We start from the raw sequence: 17,979 nt of genomic DNA, 5'->3' as shown, positions 1-17,979 counted from the left end.
AATTTCTTGTTTATAACACTTTGAGTTTTTCGAAAAACTAAGGATTTTCTTATCCCAGTCATAGATTACCTTAGCCGTATTTGGCACAACTTTTTGGAATTTTGGATCATCAATGCTCTTCAACTTTGTACTTGTTTGGCTTTATAAATATTTTGATATGAGCGTCACTGATGAGTCTTATGTAGACAAAACGCGCGTCTGGCGTACAAAATTATATTCCTGGTACCTTTGATAACTATTTACACCACTGGGTCAATGCTACTGCTTGTGGACCTTTCGTCCCCAAGGGTATCACCAGCCCAGTAGTCAACAGTTCGGTGTTGGCATAAATATCAATAAAGTGGTCGTTTTTATAAATTTCTTGTTTATAACACTTTGAGTTTTTCGAAAAACTAAGGATTTTCTTATCCCAGTCATAGATTACCTTAGCCGTATTTGACACAACTTTTTGGAATTTTGGATCCTCAATGCTCTTCAACTTTGTACTTGTTTGGCTTTATAAATATTTTGATATGAGCGTCACTGATGAGTCTTATGTAGACGAAACGCGCGTCTGGCGTACTAGATTATATTCCTGGTACCTTTGATAACTACTTGAACCACTGGGTCGATTCCACTCCTGGTGGACGTTTCGTCCCCGAGGGTATCACCAGCCCAGTAGTCAACACTTCGGTGTCGACATGAATATCAATAATGTGGTCATTTGTATAAATTTCCTGTTTACAAGACGATGAATTTTTCGAAAAACTAAGGATTTTCTTATCCAAGGCATGTATAACCTTAGCCGTATTTGGCACAACATTTTGGAATTTTGCTCTTCAACTTTGTACTTATTTGGCTTTATACATATTTTGATATGAGCGTCACTGATGAGTCTTCTGTAGACGAAACGCGCTTCTGGAGTATTGAATTATAATCCTGGTATCTTTGATAACTATTAACTTACATAAATAGATCCCTCTTTTTTAAAATGCCATTTGATATGATTACGTTTGAAGATTTCCTTTACCAATTTTCATGAAAAAGACAACAATTTATGTTTAGCTCACGTCCGTCGTCGTCATCCGTCGTTAACTTTTACAAAAATCTTCTCCTCTGAAACTACTTGGTCAAATCTAACCAAACTTGGCCACAATCATCATTGGGGTATCTAGTTTAAAATATGTGTCCGGCGACCCAGCCAACTAATCAAGATGGCCGCCATGGCTAAAAAAAAGAAATAGGGGTAAAATGTAGATTTATGCTTAAATTTCTGAAACCAAAGCATTAAGAGCAAATCTGACTATTAATTATCAAGTCAAGATCTATCTGCCCTGATTTTTTTTTAGATCAATCTGACAACCCGTTGTTAGGTTGCTGCCCCTGAATTGGTGATTTTAAGGAAATTTTGCTGTTTTTGGTTATTATCTTGAATATTATTATAGATAGGGATAAACTGTAAACAGCAATAATGTTCAGCAAAGAAAGATCTACAAATAAGTCAGCATCACCCTAATGGTCAGTTGACCCCTTAAGGAGTTATTGCCCTTGATAGTCATATTTTTGTTTAACAATTTGCATAAATTTTGTAATTTTTTACAAAATATTTTCCATTGTAACTACTGAGCCAAGTTCATTATTGATAGGGATAGTTGTAAGCAGCAAGAATGTTCAGTAAAGTAAAATCTACAAACACATCACCATCACCAAAACACAATTTTGTCATAAATCCATCTGTGTCCTTTGTTTAATATGCACATAGACCAAGATGAGCGACTCAGGCTCTTTAGAGCCTCTAGTTTGGGAAATTAATAAATATACAGCTAACAAATGACTTTATTTTTTTACATTCATGAACATTAAATAAATATGCGTTATTTCAAAAAAAAAAAGTATATTCGTAAATTGATAGGATACTTATATAAAAAGAAAATACAAATAATTTAAAAAAAGAACAGCGTTTGTTTATCTTTAAAACAAAAAAGTTATGTATTTCAGTCAAAAGGAAAAAAATACGTCCACAAATCCGAATTTTTAGCAAATGTCTGAAAGTTATACCTCATTTTATTAAAAAAGTAGCACATGAAGGTTTATTTTTTATAACATATTTAATATAATCTGGTAAAAAATAGCCTACTGTTCATCAATTCATTTGATCAAAACTGTATCGTATGCAGATAAGACAGACGAATGAACTACTTTTTTTTTAAACTGGATAGAAGGTTATCAACAAGATAATTAAGATATTTAGGAAATTATGTTAAATTGGTATGTGCAGTCTATACGATTTGTCAGGTTAAAAAAAGATACCACACATACAACTAAGTCTGTTTCATATCGCCGCATCACCTGCATCTGGAGTGTATATTTTCCAGTTGAAACAAGAATAAAATTGAGAATGGAAATGGGGAATGTGTCAAAGAGACAACAACCCGACCATAGAAAAAACAACAGCAGAAGGTCACCAACAGGTCTTCAATGTAGCGAGAAATTCCCGCACCCGGAGGCGTCCTTCAGCTGGCCCTAAACAATTATATACTAGTTCAGTGATAATGAACGCCATACTTATTTCAAAACTGTACACAGGAAACTAAAATTAAAATAATACATGACTAACAAAGACCAGGGGCTACTGACTTGGGACAGGCGCAAAAATGCGGCGGGGTTAAACATGTTTATGAGATCTCAACCCTCCCCCTAAACCTCTAGCCAATTTAGAAAAGTAAACGCATAACAGTGCGCACATTTGAAATTCAGTTCAAGAGAAGTCCGAGTCTGATGTCAGAAGATGTAACCAAAGAAAATTAAAAAATGACAATAATACATAAATAACAACAGACTACTAGCAGTTAACTGACATGCCAGCTCAAGACTTCAATTAAACTGATTGAAAGATTATGATTTCATCATATGAATATCATGCACAATCCTTTTCGTTAGGGGTTTAGTATCATACCATCATAACATATATGAGAAGAACATAACCCGTGTCATGCCAACAACTGGTTTTTGAATAAATGTGTTTAGTTCCGATGCAAAGACCCAGCCTATTGGTGAACTTCTGCTGTTGATGTTATATGGTCGGGTTGTTGTCTTGGACATATTCCCCATTTCCATTCTCAATTATATTTCAGTGATTATGTTGCTAAACATTATTTATTTGATAGAGGGTTGCTGCTCACCATGACGATTTTAAACCATGATTTCCAAGTGTTGAATTCAAAGACATCTATTCGAGACAATGCCGATTTGAAATTTGCTTACTGTTATAGAAGATCTGATTCACAGATGAGGAAGGATATATTCCAATTGTGGTAACCACAATTCTGTCCTCTTTTTCCTCAAATCTTATACATTAAATAGATTAATTACCGAATTTGTACCTAAATAATCGAATACAACAGAAAAATCACCAGATATCGCCAATGGTTTTGGAGACGCTCTTTTTGCTGTCTATGTTTTGTTTTGTATATTATTATTGGTCTTTTGTTGTTTTTCGTTTTTGGCCTTGGTGCTGTGCGTTTGTCTTCATCGAAAGAATAGCACTAAGATACCTTCCGCCTTGAGGTTCCAATTTCATTTCAGAACTAGAAAAAGTGAGAAATGTAAAGCATATTTACGTTACGATTAAAAAATGTAGTCAATGACAAATAATTCATATGTACTTTTCAGAGTTGACACGGATCAGTATATTAGACAGAAGGCATTAGAAACTTATATTTCACTGAATAAAGGTGAAGAAGTAAACACGGAAGCATTTGAATACTATGAATTCGAAGGTAATATTTTTGTCTTTTGTGTATGTAGAATCTTGTCATTAAAACCAAGACACAGATATACTTCTATTTTTATGATTATTTATTTATATTTATATCTGCAATTAATTCCATCTTCATACCTTATATATCATGTACTATGTTTCAACTCTAGATTCTTCTGACGAGGAAAGGTAATACTAGGCCACCGATAGCTGCTTTAATAATTCAGTCTAGATGAGCGAGTGGTCTAGAGTGATAGACACAGTGCAGAAGGTGTTGTATGGTGTTGATTATACACAACAAAATGCTGAAAACGCAATTTATTCTTTCCATTAAAAAAACAGGCTGTCAATTATCCGTTGATATGCTGGTAAAGCTGGGGTCACACATTCACGATTTTTACTGCCGTCCTTGACAGGACCATCCCCGATTAAAATTTGTCAATAGTCTGATCAAGATCCTGTGAATCGTGGATGGAAATTCAAACTTTAATTATTTTTTTTAAAACAAATAATTTAATCACGACAACAATCAGATATTGTTCAGGAAGCGTCGATATTCAACCGTTTCCAAGCGAATTTATCCCGATAATCCCGTTCTAAATCCGCTTCTAATCCAATTTGCATCTTTCGCCTGGTAAAATTCAACCGAGACTGTCACGACTGCGTCCCGATTCTACCGAATGTAATCCGACAGAGATCAGACAGTGACCAGACAGTGAACCGACACTAACGTAAGTTATTCGTTCGAAAACTGTCGGCATACTCGGGATGATCAGGTACTGTCGGAACATAATCCTATCACAGTCCGCTCTTTCGCATTGCAAATGGCTTTGTCTGGTCTCAGTCGTATTGTATTCTGTAATTGTCGGGACTCTGACGTGGGTATCATTCACGAATTTCGTATTAATAACGGAACTGTTCCGGAACGGTTTCGGCAAAAACGGTTCGCAATCGACAAGATCTGGATGCAATCTGGACTCAATTGGCAGAAAAACAGCAATGAAAAATTTCTCCAGATCATTCCCTTTGCACAGGACACCGTCCAGAATACACAGAACATTGTGAGGATTTTGATCCGATACAGCAGAATATGTCACGACATGGGCACGATTGTAATCCGACTAGACCAAATCGGCTGAGTTTCCCCGAATGTTACGGGACGCACCTAACTGTCGGGGTCCTTCCCAACCCGTAGGAATATGTAACGATCTTAAACGGCTGCGTTCAGACAATGATAGGACATTCCAGATAATTGAGGATAGTAATCCGATTTTTTCACTTTTCGTGTCGTATCGCTGTCTGATCTCAAACGGGAGCAATAATCGGCAATGTGTGAACCCCGCATAACATAGTTGGACGTTAATAATTTAAATCATCTTTAAAAAATCATTATTTTATATCATTTAAATGGCTCTTTATGAAATGTATAAATGCAAAATGTACCTATTTGATTGTGGTTGTATTTATATAGCGATTCCGAATTAAGATCACATATAAATTGATCATGTAGAAATTATTGCTAGTGGCCTAATAACTTTAAAATATGAATGTACTTTGATTAAAGGATTCGTATTGCTCAGTTTTTTATGTAGTATTATGTAGACTATTGTTTGACTTTATCTCGCTTTTCGCCGTTGTCAGTTTGTCTTCGACGAATAAGTTCAAATCTCCATTTGGTCTCTTCACCCTCTCGTTGTGTGCAAAACTATACAAAAAGGAGCAAAACACTCCAAATTAGTGAAACTTGTTAAGAAATAAGCCACTGTACAAATGCTTTCTAGATATAACTACGATTTTCATTAATATATATTAACAGTATTGTACATTTTGATTTTATTTTCTTATGTAACGAAAAAATAAGATTTGTAATTTGTATATTTATCTATTTACTGGACCACTGATGTCTGTTTTACAGCTCACATTCTATTTGATGATGCTTATGAATTGGATGATAATGAAGAAGAAATGGTGCCCAACAAATTTGTGAGACTGTTTATAGATGTTATGCAGGAAGCTGCAAAGTATGTTAGATATTGAAACTTAAACTTTTGGTTTTGATATTCATTTATCTTAGTTTTCAATTAAATACCATTGGAAACACATTTTAAAAGTTTGAAACAGTTACAGGGGCACTAGCTGTCAAATTCATGTTCATCGATTTGACTCAAAGTCTCATATTTGATTTATAACTATTTAAAACATTTATTCAAATTATCAAGTCTTAAATAAACAATTTACATGGCATGGGCTCGATACTATGTAGCTTCGTTTCGTGTGTATTAAAGAAATTAGTATAGACGCAATCTTATTAACTATCGAATTGACCTCCGAAGACCTCCGATGGCCATATAAGCGATATAAGCATTAATATAGATATAGACAGAAAGCCAACTCGCGCAATTGGAATTGTCCATGGCTGTTTAATCTATATCATAGATTAAAAATATATGTTAATCATCGTTTTTAACTGTATAAGAATAATGTTTTGTGGATCGCATCAGTCAATCAAATGATTTACCTTTGTTTTAATTTCAATGTAGACACTATTTTCCTTTAAATAACACAACACGCACACTTCATGTGTTATCTATCTATAGGTAAGGGTTCTAATTGAAGTTCACATGAATACAGATTCAATGAGGCTGTATTATTCACTTGCAAGTGAATAATTCATCATCATTGTTTCTTAGCTTAATTTGACGAAATTGAACCACACTGGCTGCTAATAAAGAATTATAACTTCACTATTTCACTTTCAATACTGAATGAACTAAAAACTTATTCTTTTGATTATTTATATATACCTCGTAGCTAATGTCCAGTTAAACAAATATTAATCGAGTTTATCCTTATTTGGAATTTCAATGTTAATAGCATTATTAATCCTACATTAGAAATAACTTTTTTTAAATGTACAAATCAGAGCCATCGTTGTATTAACATAATGAAAATTTTAAATACTTTATATTCATAGAAGTTACCAATCGCTTTTACCATAGTGTATTATACTTTATGCTGTAGTGCTATTCTAAAGAAACACATAGAGCTCAGAAAGCCGAGAATAATTTCATCGCCTTATGGAGCACAGTTAGTGTTTCTACTTCCTGGAAACAACTTAATGTATGTTCATCTCAAAGACAAGAATAAAATACGACACAGGAAAAGGTGGTCCCAGGTATGATAATCGCAGAAAAAAAGATGTAGCAAAGTCAAACCTTAAAAATGTTACTTTTAGTCAATGGTCATAGATTGATCTTATTTGTACGAAAAGAAATTCTTCCAATATAAGATTTCAATATAGAATTTATATTAAGTTTTGTTACACAGATGTTGGGGTAAACGTCAATGAAACAACAAAACAGGAAATAAAATAATCAAAATGACATATAATTGGCAACATATGTATACAGCCATGTATCCAGTATTTTTAGATGTGATTTGTAATGGCTGATGAATCATATTTCAAATTAGATTATCCTTCATTTATCCGAAAAAAAATGTAAAAGAAAAAAAAATCTTCGAACTGGCAAATATGTTCCATCGCTGGTTACTAATACATATGTTTACGTTCGTATGATGTGTTCTATACTGCAGTAAAGTATAACGAATAATGCAGATTTAAAAGTCAATCTAGCCTAAGTTGACTTTTATGCCTGATTTCATTACAAAGAAAACTACATGATGATGGTGATAGTGCTAAAAGCGCCAAATTCTAACAAACCGAAACATATTCACTATTTTTTGTTTTTATTAAAACCAACACGTTATCAATCTACAGCAATTTTCGGTACATTGTATTATAAAACTGCTTTTAACGTTCCTTTCACTAATAATATTATATTAAAGACATATTGTCATGAAGACGAAGTTTAAAGGGAATTTTAAGAGTAAATTTGGTCTATACTTTATTTGATTAAATGTGAATCCACGTTATTTTTGTTTCTTGTGTTTTATGACTGATTTATTGTTGATCGCATAACACCCAGTGACAATGTTTCAACCATGTTAAGGAATATAGTGCTTTATACCTTAATGATTTCAAAATCGAAAATATATATATGATTTGATAAATTCACTTGATAGAAAAGAAAACATATAGACCTTTTATGTGTTTGATATACTTTAGGTAATGTACATGTACTACCTGCTTGGTTATCGCTTAACGAATGCATCTAAGGAAAAAACAAAGATATCCATAAAAGAAGACAAATTTGCTGACTACATCACATGGAATACAAAACCGAAGGGCGGCATATTTGAAAAAAGCCAAATTTTTAATATATTGGATGATGAAATTGTGAATCGGGTGAGCTGATCCTATTGAAATAGCATGTACATAAAAAGATGATAAAATGTCAGTTTTTCTTTTTTATCTTGTAAATGCATGTAGTATAGTATACGATGTAGGATAAATTCTATGTTATACTTATATGAGACAATACAAATGTGTGAATCCTGCTTGAGCTCTTTTAGTAGGGAATGTTTATGGACATTTTTTCGTTTTTCTATATTTTATTCGTGTCTATTTTACATAAACTGAATATTCCTTCGGAAAATATTGCGTCTTTGCCAATGCTACGTTTGTAACAGTTTCCACTTACAACTATATACACGAATTTTCCATTAAACATATCTTCTCTATTTATATCTTGAAGACAACACTGATACATTTTAAATCAACTCCAAATAAATGTTGTGTTAAAAGACATAACACAACTGTTCTCTTAATATCTTTAATGCAACACATATAGAAAATTTTGAATTAAAAGAACTATTTTATTTATTAAAGGCTGAAAATACGTTCATATTAGCTTTAGATGGAGATGTGGATTTTACTCCGAAAGCTGTAAGATTGCTTGTTGATAGAATGGTAACGAATGAACAATTAGGTGCTGCATGTGGTCGTATACATCCTATTGGCAAAGGTGGGTACAAATGAAGCACACTGACTTTCAGCAACTGCTTGTGTTGAACTAAATGTCCATATTTAGGAGAGTGAGCATTAGTTCATGACTTTGATTCAATGACCTATCATACGGCTATCTTATAAATATTTTCTGTTTTACTCGGTCGTCAATCATTCGTACGGTGCAATACGTCTTAAATCTAGGTCCAAGCTTACGGTAAAGAATGAAAAATTCCTTAAAATTCAATGAAAATGATAGAACGGTAAACTGTAATCCCAACACATATACGCATTATAATAGGAGTTGCACAATAGTAACAGGTATTTGATAGTCTAAAAGATCTTTCAAAATTAACAAAATTACGTTAAAAGCAAAATATTTCCTTAGATATCAGCTTCTATCTGCCAAAAAATTAAATTTAATCATCGTTTATAAGTGAAAGGGTTTATTTATTCGTTATTCTAATCTGCAATAAATCTAATAGTGGTCAGGAATCGGCCGTCTAGTGAATGTTTTGGCAGTTACCACCACCATCTTGCTTTTAAGTGTTAAGATACCACATTCATTGTTGTCATATCAATAGAAAATAATATACCATATTTCAAAAAAGGGTCATAACATATGGAACGCCACAGCTGTCTTAAGTGGAACTCTGATATTACGTTATGTTGTTTTAGTATTACTTGAAAACTCTAAACAACAACTCGTACAGTTACTTTAATTTGAACTTTAATTCAATGGATAGCGGTACTCATCCACAGCGCATTACACAAACGCCATATGAAATCAGTCTAAAAATAGAACATATTTTTTCCGAAATGGTCACGTTATTTTACCGCATCAAGTAATGAGATAACAACATAAAAAAATAACAGGACCACAACAAATACTGTAATTTACACACCATGTAGTGTAAAAACGTCAAATTTTGAAACATCATTACGTAATGTTAAAGCCATATAAACATGAACAAATCATCATTACGAAATAACAAAACCACATCATGTAATGAAACAACTACGTTACTTTAAGTCACATACACATCCAGTAATGTAAAAACCACCTTGCCTTATAACCTAAACACATTAAATAATGGCGAAATCACATCGAGTAATGACAAAAACATATCAAGTAAGACAAAACTATAGCAAGTCAATACGACACGATATCATGTAATATCGAAATGTCATTAAGTAATGACTACTCCGTATTGAGTTATATGAAACATCTTTACGAAATGTCAAAACCATATTATGTAAATGCAAACTGTCATCAAGTAATACTATAACAACATAGCGTAATATTAAAGCTCCACATAAGACAGTTGCGGTGTTCCATAGAAACAGTGATTAAGAAGTATACAAGGTATATATACTCAAAATATGTTTTTTTCTCCATATCGAAAGTCAACGAAATATTAAGTAGTTTATTTTCGTTCAATATGAAAATGAATATTACACTGTTTTCATCACGTCCTTTACAATCACAGACCCGATTTTTGTAGGTCAGTACATTAATATATGATACTATATTTGTTGTTTTATCAAAGATTTAAAAAGAAAATGATATTGTGGAAGATTGAATACCTATCATGAGAACCTTCAATCAACACTTGTTTGAGGTTTCATTGGTACATTGCGGTGTAGTGTTTTAGGACTGTTATTTGTCTGTCCTCTTTTACCGCTTTGATCACAATGTTAAATGTGTGTTTATTGAAAATCGATAAAGGGAGATGTGGTATGAGTGCCAATGAGACAACTCTCCATCCAATTAACAATTCATAAAAGTAAACCATTATAGGTCAATGTACGGCCTTCAACACTGAGCCTTGGCTCACACCGAACAGCAAGCTATAAAGGGCCCCAAAAATTAGTGTAACCTTTAACCAGGCGTTTATATCTCAAACGTCCGTGCCAGTAAATACTTGGATCCAAGTTGTCCACAAAACAATACGGTAATACTAAAAACTACAACTCTCTAAATTATGCAAAATGAACTAAAATATACACACTGACTCTTTGCCGATATAAAGTAACCACGGACAATTATATATATACGATTATAATACAATAAAACAGCCTGTCCTCAAGATGGGCCGGTCTGTCACTAAAAGACAGTATGGCTGGTACTGTTGTCTTTATCAGACAGTGTGTGCTGGTACAACTTGCCCTTCGAGTGGGACAGTCTGTCACTACCAAACAGTGCAAGCTTAGACAGCCTGTCCTCCGAATGGGACAGTCTGCTGTGTCAATACTATCAACTTGTACGTTCACTTTGTACCCGGTACAAGGTGTCCTCTGAATATTGAAGCTCTTCTAGCAATTAATATATCCGACGTACGCTCTGTTGAATGATGACAGCTCATCGACAGCCAACCGACAGCTTCGAGTGCCGTTTCTCATTCTCTTATATACCCGCGGTCGAATACATTATTTCCTTGATAGGGGTGTTCTCTAAATGAACCCGATACTGAACACAAGAATCCCTCTCAAACACCCTCATACCCTTGGACTCAACTTTCCCGCCAAACGTCGTAATCAACACTACGCTTCGTTCAGAGTGAAACATGCATTGATACAACAAGATTCTCCTAATTTGTAACCATAAAAACCATTAAACATTACATTAGTAATGTAAAACCATTCAAACGGGAAAACCAACGGTATAATCTATATTAAACGAGAAATGAGAAACACGTATGAACTACATAAACAGACGACAACTACTGTACTGACTTAGGACAGGTGCAAACATTTGCAGCGGGATTAAAATGTATGAATAATAAATATTCTTGTCCTTATGTCTTTTTGTTTTGTTCTTAACATCTGGCCATTCATTAGTCTAAAATATTTATGTTGAACAAACCTTTCACATCGCTTGCAAAAATAAGTGAAGTTCAATGTTCTAAGGGTACATAAGGAGATTGTTCACATTATAATTCCGCACATCTAAACGGACTCTCCACTTTGGCAATTGTTAACTGCCGTTCAAATCAAGACCAATAGTGACCCTTATTAATTCCCTTGATCCCCTTTGAGAGGTTTTAAAAGTACGGTCCAGACGAGCGCGCGACCGAAGAGACAGTTATGACATATACATGAACATCATTTATCAGAACATTTGCAACAAGAATGTGTGGCCTTAAGACACCGTGCCCTTTGACGTGATTATATTTCCATGTTCAGTGCACCACTTAATCTTGGTCGGCTCATAGTTGGAATATAATACTAAAGGTTGTATATTTTGAACAGGACGGAAAAACGAAAGGATGAAGTAAATATAATATTCCCATGCTATCATAAGTTGGTTATAATACTAAAAAAGTCATTTTTCTTAAAAAAAAAAATATATATTTCGTTTTTGTCCGTTTTTCGTACGTATTTGAATAATTAAATGCCAAATAATTTAAGAAAAAAAACAATTTAAGAACATTGACGTTAAATTACGCCTGCTTTTATTAGTCCAGTCGAATTGTGAAAAAATTGCTCAGAATGTGGTAAAAGCATCAAACTTTGCAGAGTGTTAGTTGAGGTCATAACTAACATTTTTAGCTATGGACCCAATTTAGAAAATCAAAATGGCGGCTATGGGCGGCCATTTTGAAATCATGTTCAAAAAAATAATAAAAATAATTAGAAAAAATATGAAAAATATATTTCTTTACCAATTTTGATAAACTTTCGTATTTCTTATGACAGAGAATAACAACTGAGGACTATTAAAGCATTTAGTGGCATCTTGAAAGGTGGCCATCTTGGAAACGTAAATTTCCAATATATCATTATTCGCTATCCTAAATTGGTTCTTGATTTTTTTTTTGCATTTACAACTAATTTTGCTAATCATTTATTTATGACTGTTAATATAGGATATATTCACCAAGTGCCCAAATAAGCTAACGTATATAAACACGGTTAACAAATAAATGTATGTACAGAAATACGTTAATTCTTTTAATTGCAGTTAAGCATATAGGGCTAAGTTACTTTTTTACCACCAAAAAATGTGTATATACAATATGAGTTATGACCACTATATGTTGAAAAGGAAAACTGTGTAGCTATTAAAATCACTGGAGCTAAAAAAAAATAATAAAAAAATAGACTGGACAGAATTCCGTAACGCGAAGAGAGGACGCGTAAGGATTTACGATGCCAGGCAAATACAAAAAGAGCAGACATAGACATTTAAGCTGGTAATCAGTCATTTGTTGTAAGCATACAACTGTTCCAAGTTGAAGAAGGACATCTAATGGGAGAATCACAAGGCAAAAGGTACTAATCCTTTCAAGGCAAATCTTAAGATCAAAATATATTTTGTCAGGAAAAACGAAAAAAGTCTAAGATGAGTCACGGATTGAAAAAAAAACCAGTAAAATAACCAGTCTCAGTTGTGATGAATCAACAAGAACAATGACTGTAGGGTGATTTGTTTTTCTTTCTTTTTGATGAGGTATCTGACTATCATTCATCATCAAATATCGACAATTATGATTGACAATAGTGTACGTTACTGTCACTTGAACTACTAACAATTGTTCTTTTAGCCAGACTCAGTGCTGGAGATTAATATTTCAGGAGCAGATAACATGCTAAATGTTTGTTAAAACTGCACGATAAGACAATTAGACAGAATTCGAGACACAGAAAGAAAGTCAAGAATCTGTTATCCATGGAATGGGCCTCGCCAAAATGATAGAAAACAGTGACGGTTACAGTCTGGTATTGTTTTAATATTTGAAATTGATGATATTTGTAAATTGTACAGTAAATGTTCTTAGTAAATATGAGTTGTTATGAAAGGAATGATTAATACATACACTTCTAAAAATTGAAAAGTAGCTGCCATAGATGATATGCAAGCACAAATGAATGGTTGCGTCTTTCTCTGGATTCTCAACGAATATGTTGGGGAAGTTCTAAAAAAGGCCATGTCGTTTAATTGTGATTGCGAAGGCCTCTTCATAGTCAAAGTAACTATAATAGTTTGAAGAGTTAGGCTTGCTACTATAAAAAGGTTTACAGGGACATTCAATGTAGGCTTTCTAAATGAATCAGTTCCACAATCTTTGAGACATCTTACTCTCTATCCGATGGCTGATAAGTTTCAGTTGTATCCTTTCGACTACGAGTTGCACAATTAGACTATTATAGCTGAGAAATGGTATGTTTGTCTGCCACTCAACGATATAACTGGACTGTGTCACGATGTTGAGCCATCATGTATCATTCTTACTGAGGAAACGTATGTCTGTTGAACTGATTCGGGTCAACAGCGTTTACTGAGTGTCCCTGTAAAGCTATTTTTAGTATCAAGCATATATTTTTTGCCTGCTATGGCTATGGTGATGGCTTTATTTTTACCCTTTTATAAAGAGGTCTGTTTTAGAGCGTCACGAATACCTTTGTTGAAAATCAAGAGAACTAATTTATTTATCTTGCGTGTATGCTAGCTATGGCAGGTACATTTCAATTTTGTTAACAGCGTTGTATCAGTTCTTCCTTCAATGATAACTCCAAGTTGTTCCAGGCGTTAACTGTCCAATTTACCGTGATGTACAAGCTTGAAGATTAGTACAATACCTCTTCCAGACCGTGTGCCATCAATGTTTTTTTTTATTATTTTGGAAAGCATAGCTCCAAGGATAAAAGATTCCTGGCTTTCTTTCTGTGTCTTGTACTCTCTGATTTGCTATGTTGTCAAAGTTTTATCAATCATGATATGAAGTTCTCAGATGACAGGCCTTGTCATCTGTGATGAATATACCATATGACTATATAATGACTTCCTGCAGTTAGCGCTCAACTTATATCTGTCATAAGTCAAAGTGAACACGGTTACTAAGGAAATACAAATGTGTAAAGGCAGTATTAAGTAGTACTACGATATGTAAATGTGGATGACAATGTGATCGAATATGATAGACAGAGTGTGGTTTGGTAAAACATATACATTTCCTCTTTGTGGTCCGCGTTTTAATGCTGTTATACCCGGTACACAACAGAACTATAACTCAAGGAGGGGGATATACTCATTTATTCCTGTTGATATAGCTCAAACCAGTACATTTGTATATCTTCGACAATGCCTTTTTTTTTTTTTTTTATAGAAAAATGACTACATATTTTGGCTTAAAAATCAAGATTTTTCAAGATGGCCGCCATTCAATATGGGTAATATTTCCAAAACTTTTGTTCAACAAGACAATTGAAATCGGCACTGTTGTTCTATTAACCAGGTTTCATGTCAATATCTTCTCTAATATCATTTTCATGATTTTTTTTTATTAATCTACAGAGATCAAACGGTCGCCATTTTAAAATGGCCGCCTCGTCCACAAAGTTTGACCTCTAGAGTGGGTCCATAGCTTAAAATGTAGTCCATGACATATACTACTATTATGCCAAATTTCATGCTTTTACCACAATCTGAGCAATTTTGTCAAAAATCTGCACAAATCGACTGGACTATATAGGGGCTCTTCCTACAATCCATGCATCATAATAATTAAAAACAAATTAACTGATTCAATAAAGTGTAATCATAGTTTTTCCTGCAGATGCGTCCTCATAAATTCCATTTCATTTCACGGAAAGATGACACAGAACTATCAGATGGATCCATCAGTGATCTGAAACTTTATCTTCGACAAAAGTATCTTGAAATTAGTTATAGAAGTATGCTAAAAAAAGAAGTAGAAGAGACCAGTCGTGTACACCTTTTACATGCCGGTGTGTTCGAAACTCTTGTTTTAATCTTATAACTGAAAATTGAGAATATCATCACGCTTCAGATTCCGTTATTTTCATTTGTTCAAACTTTATTTTGAATTATGAGCTATAAGAATTCATCGTTTGAGAAATAAATATACGGGTCAAGTGAAGTGAAAAGTAATGATCGGTGCATTTGATTACGGTGACTGAACTGATTATTTCCTTTATTGTTGTTGTCAATGAAATCACCACAAATTTAATAACAAAATATGTAAAGAATTAAAAAAGTTGTCTGTACTAATTTTTAAACAACATTTATTCCAACAAAGTATTGGTATTCAAAAAGCATAAAATTCATGCAGTTCATGCTCTCCTCCGTCGTCTTTCACTGCAATATTAGGTCGGTTTTGTTGAGTAATGACATATTATTGGAAATCTCAAATAAGCAGGATCTACTTACCCTACCGGAGCAATTGAGATCACATCTGGGCTCGTGTTTCTCTGATTTATGTTTCCTTTGATTTATATGTTACTGTTGCTTGTCTTTGGTAGTTTTCTGGGGGTTATTTAGCCACAGCATTGTCAATCTATTGCTGACTGATGAGTTTAATCATCCCTGTATTATACTGCGAGTCCCTTTTTCAAAACTTATAATTATTTTTGAGAGAGTTTTTGTTTTATAACAAACTATCTCATAAACAACCTTCGTCCAACAGTAATACTGAAAAAAATTATCTCAAAAATATTTATAAGTTTAGTAAAATAACACGTTATAAATTTGGTACTATATACTACCATTTATGTATTGAAAAAAAATATATGATTTTCATGAGTAGTTAGGCTTAAATAGTAATGCTTTATTGGTTTTTCTTTTACAGGAAAACACCTTAAATTACTTTAGAAATGCATTAGCTTTGAATTTCAGCAGTAATAGTTAATATTCATTTATAAATGTTACATTTGAATCTAGTACATATTTAACGATGATTGTATTTTAGAACTGGTTGTTCTATCAGATAATATACCTCAATGCCCGACAAGATATTCACTAGGACTTGTGAAAATTTCCGACAAATCTATGCCTTGCATCAACTACTAGCATTAGTAATGTAATAATGAAAATTATTCTGATGATATAAAATCGGCTCAGATTATATTTTACTGTTTAAGGTCCAATGGTATGGTATCAAAAATTTGAGTACGCCGTGGCCCACTGGTTACAAAAATCGACAGAGCATGTTCTTGGATGTGTGCTGTGCAGCCCAGGATGTTTCAGTCTCTTTCGTGGATCAGCTTTAATGGACGACAATGTCATGAGAAAGTATACTATCAAACCCACGGAAGCCTCACATCACCTTATGTATGACCAAGGTAACATTACATACATATCACAAAGCTGAGAGGGTGTTAGAGCATATTATTACTCCGAGAAAACATTTTTAACCGCAAGGAAGCTAAGGTTATCAATGTTTTTTAGAAGGTTTATAATCTGCCATATCACCCTTTTAGCTATGTGTTATTTAATGTATTATACTGAATGCCCTACCATATTTTTTTTTTTTTTTTTTTTTTTTAACTTAAACTAAAAGTAGTCATCTATGAAGTCATTCACAAAACAACGTTACAGTTGTACAAAAATAACAAAAGTGAAGCAAGAAGTTTTTTATTAAGTCAAAGTGACAATACATAAAATCGTAAAGATGTAGCTTTGTCCTAGAATCATTGATGTTAATGCAATGCATTGTCTTTTTAATTATCGATTTTTTTATTGGTTCCCGCAAGAGGGTGATATTAAAAAAAATCTCCCGCTGAGCCATTTGATAAGAGGTAGTTGTCTCCCTCGTACATATATGAACCAATCAATTTTAACGCAAAGTATAATAATCATAAATGTCTTAAATGAAAGTTAATTATTACATTTTTCTATGTTTAAAACCCAATATGAAATACTGTTAGTTAACTCTTTGATCCTTTAATAATTACTTTACATATGTATGTTTCATTATGATACGTTATTAGTATTGGCTTACAGCAATCCCGCATCCTTGTGAAATTAACATTCATTTAAGGATTGAATGCTTCTTTTTGTAAATTCATTTGGGTGTAAAAGCGTTGACCGAAGTACATTTAGTATGAGCGCGGAAGCTCTTTATTCTTAAAATGTGCGCACGGTCAACGCTTTTACAACCCTATGAAATTACTAAAAGAATCATTCAATACTTATAATTACATTTTTTGGCTATGATCATGAAACACGATTACTATCAAGTTTTTTTTCTTTTATTTACTTGTGCACTTTATTGTAGAAGCACGTGTCAACATGAATGTTACAATTCATTTTGAAATGAAATTGTTTAAGGAATAACGCGAGATTGCAGTTTGCCAATCAGAATAACGTATTATAATGAAACATACAGCTAATGTAATTATTACACAATGAAATTTGACATTCACATTCACGATGAGCTTCCACAATAAAGTGAACAGGTGAATTAAAGAAAAACTTAATTTAGAAATCGTGTTTTCATGATCTAAGCTAAAAAATGTAATCAAAAGTATTCCGCGCTTTACACAAAGTGTACGTCTGTCAACGCTTTAACACCCAAATGAATTTACAAAA

The 17,979-nt window shown here is 33.2% G+C and overlaps 1 protein-coding gene across 1 annotated transcript in view; it reads left to right on the top strand.

Annotated features, from left to right (window-relative positions):
• The window catches only part of LOC134707158 (chitin synthase chs-2-like), a 71,545-nt gene that overhangs the window by 37,574 nt on the left and 15,992 nt on the right, over positions 1–17,979 (top strand). The window contains exons 18-23 of the mRNA XM_063566703.1: positions 3,652–3,758; positions 5,655–5,760; positions 6,761–6,914; positions 7,866–8,045; positions 8,529–8,664; positions 16,530–16,730. Of these exons, the coding sequence (XP_063422773.1) occupies positions 3,652–3,758; positions 5,655–5,760; positions 6,761–6,914; positions 7,866–8,045; positions 8,529–8,664; positions 16,530–16,730 (884 nt within the window). The remainder of the gene's footprint in view (positions 1–3,651; positions 3,759–5,654; positions 5,761–6,760; positions 6,915–7,865; positions 8,046–8,528; positions 8,665–16,529; positions 16,731–17,979) is intronic.

This window comes from Mytilus trossulus, chromosome 2 (genome assembly GCF_036588685.1).
Source record: "Mytilus trossulus isolate FHL-02 chromosome 2, PNRI_Mtr1.1.1.hap1, whole genome shotgun sequence".
Lineage (NCBI taxonomy): Eukaryota > Metazoa > Mollusca > Bivalvia > Mytilida > Mytilidae > Mytilus > Mytilus trossulus.
Note: the sequence above shows the minus strand (reverse complement) of the source record. Positions and strands in the feature narration are given on the sequence as shown.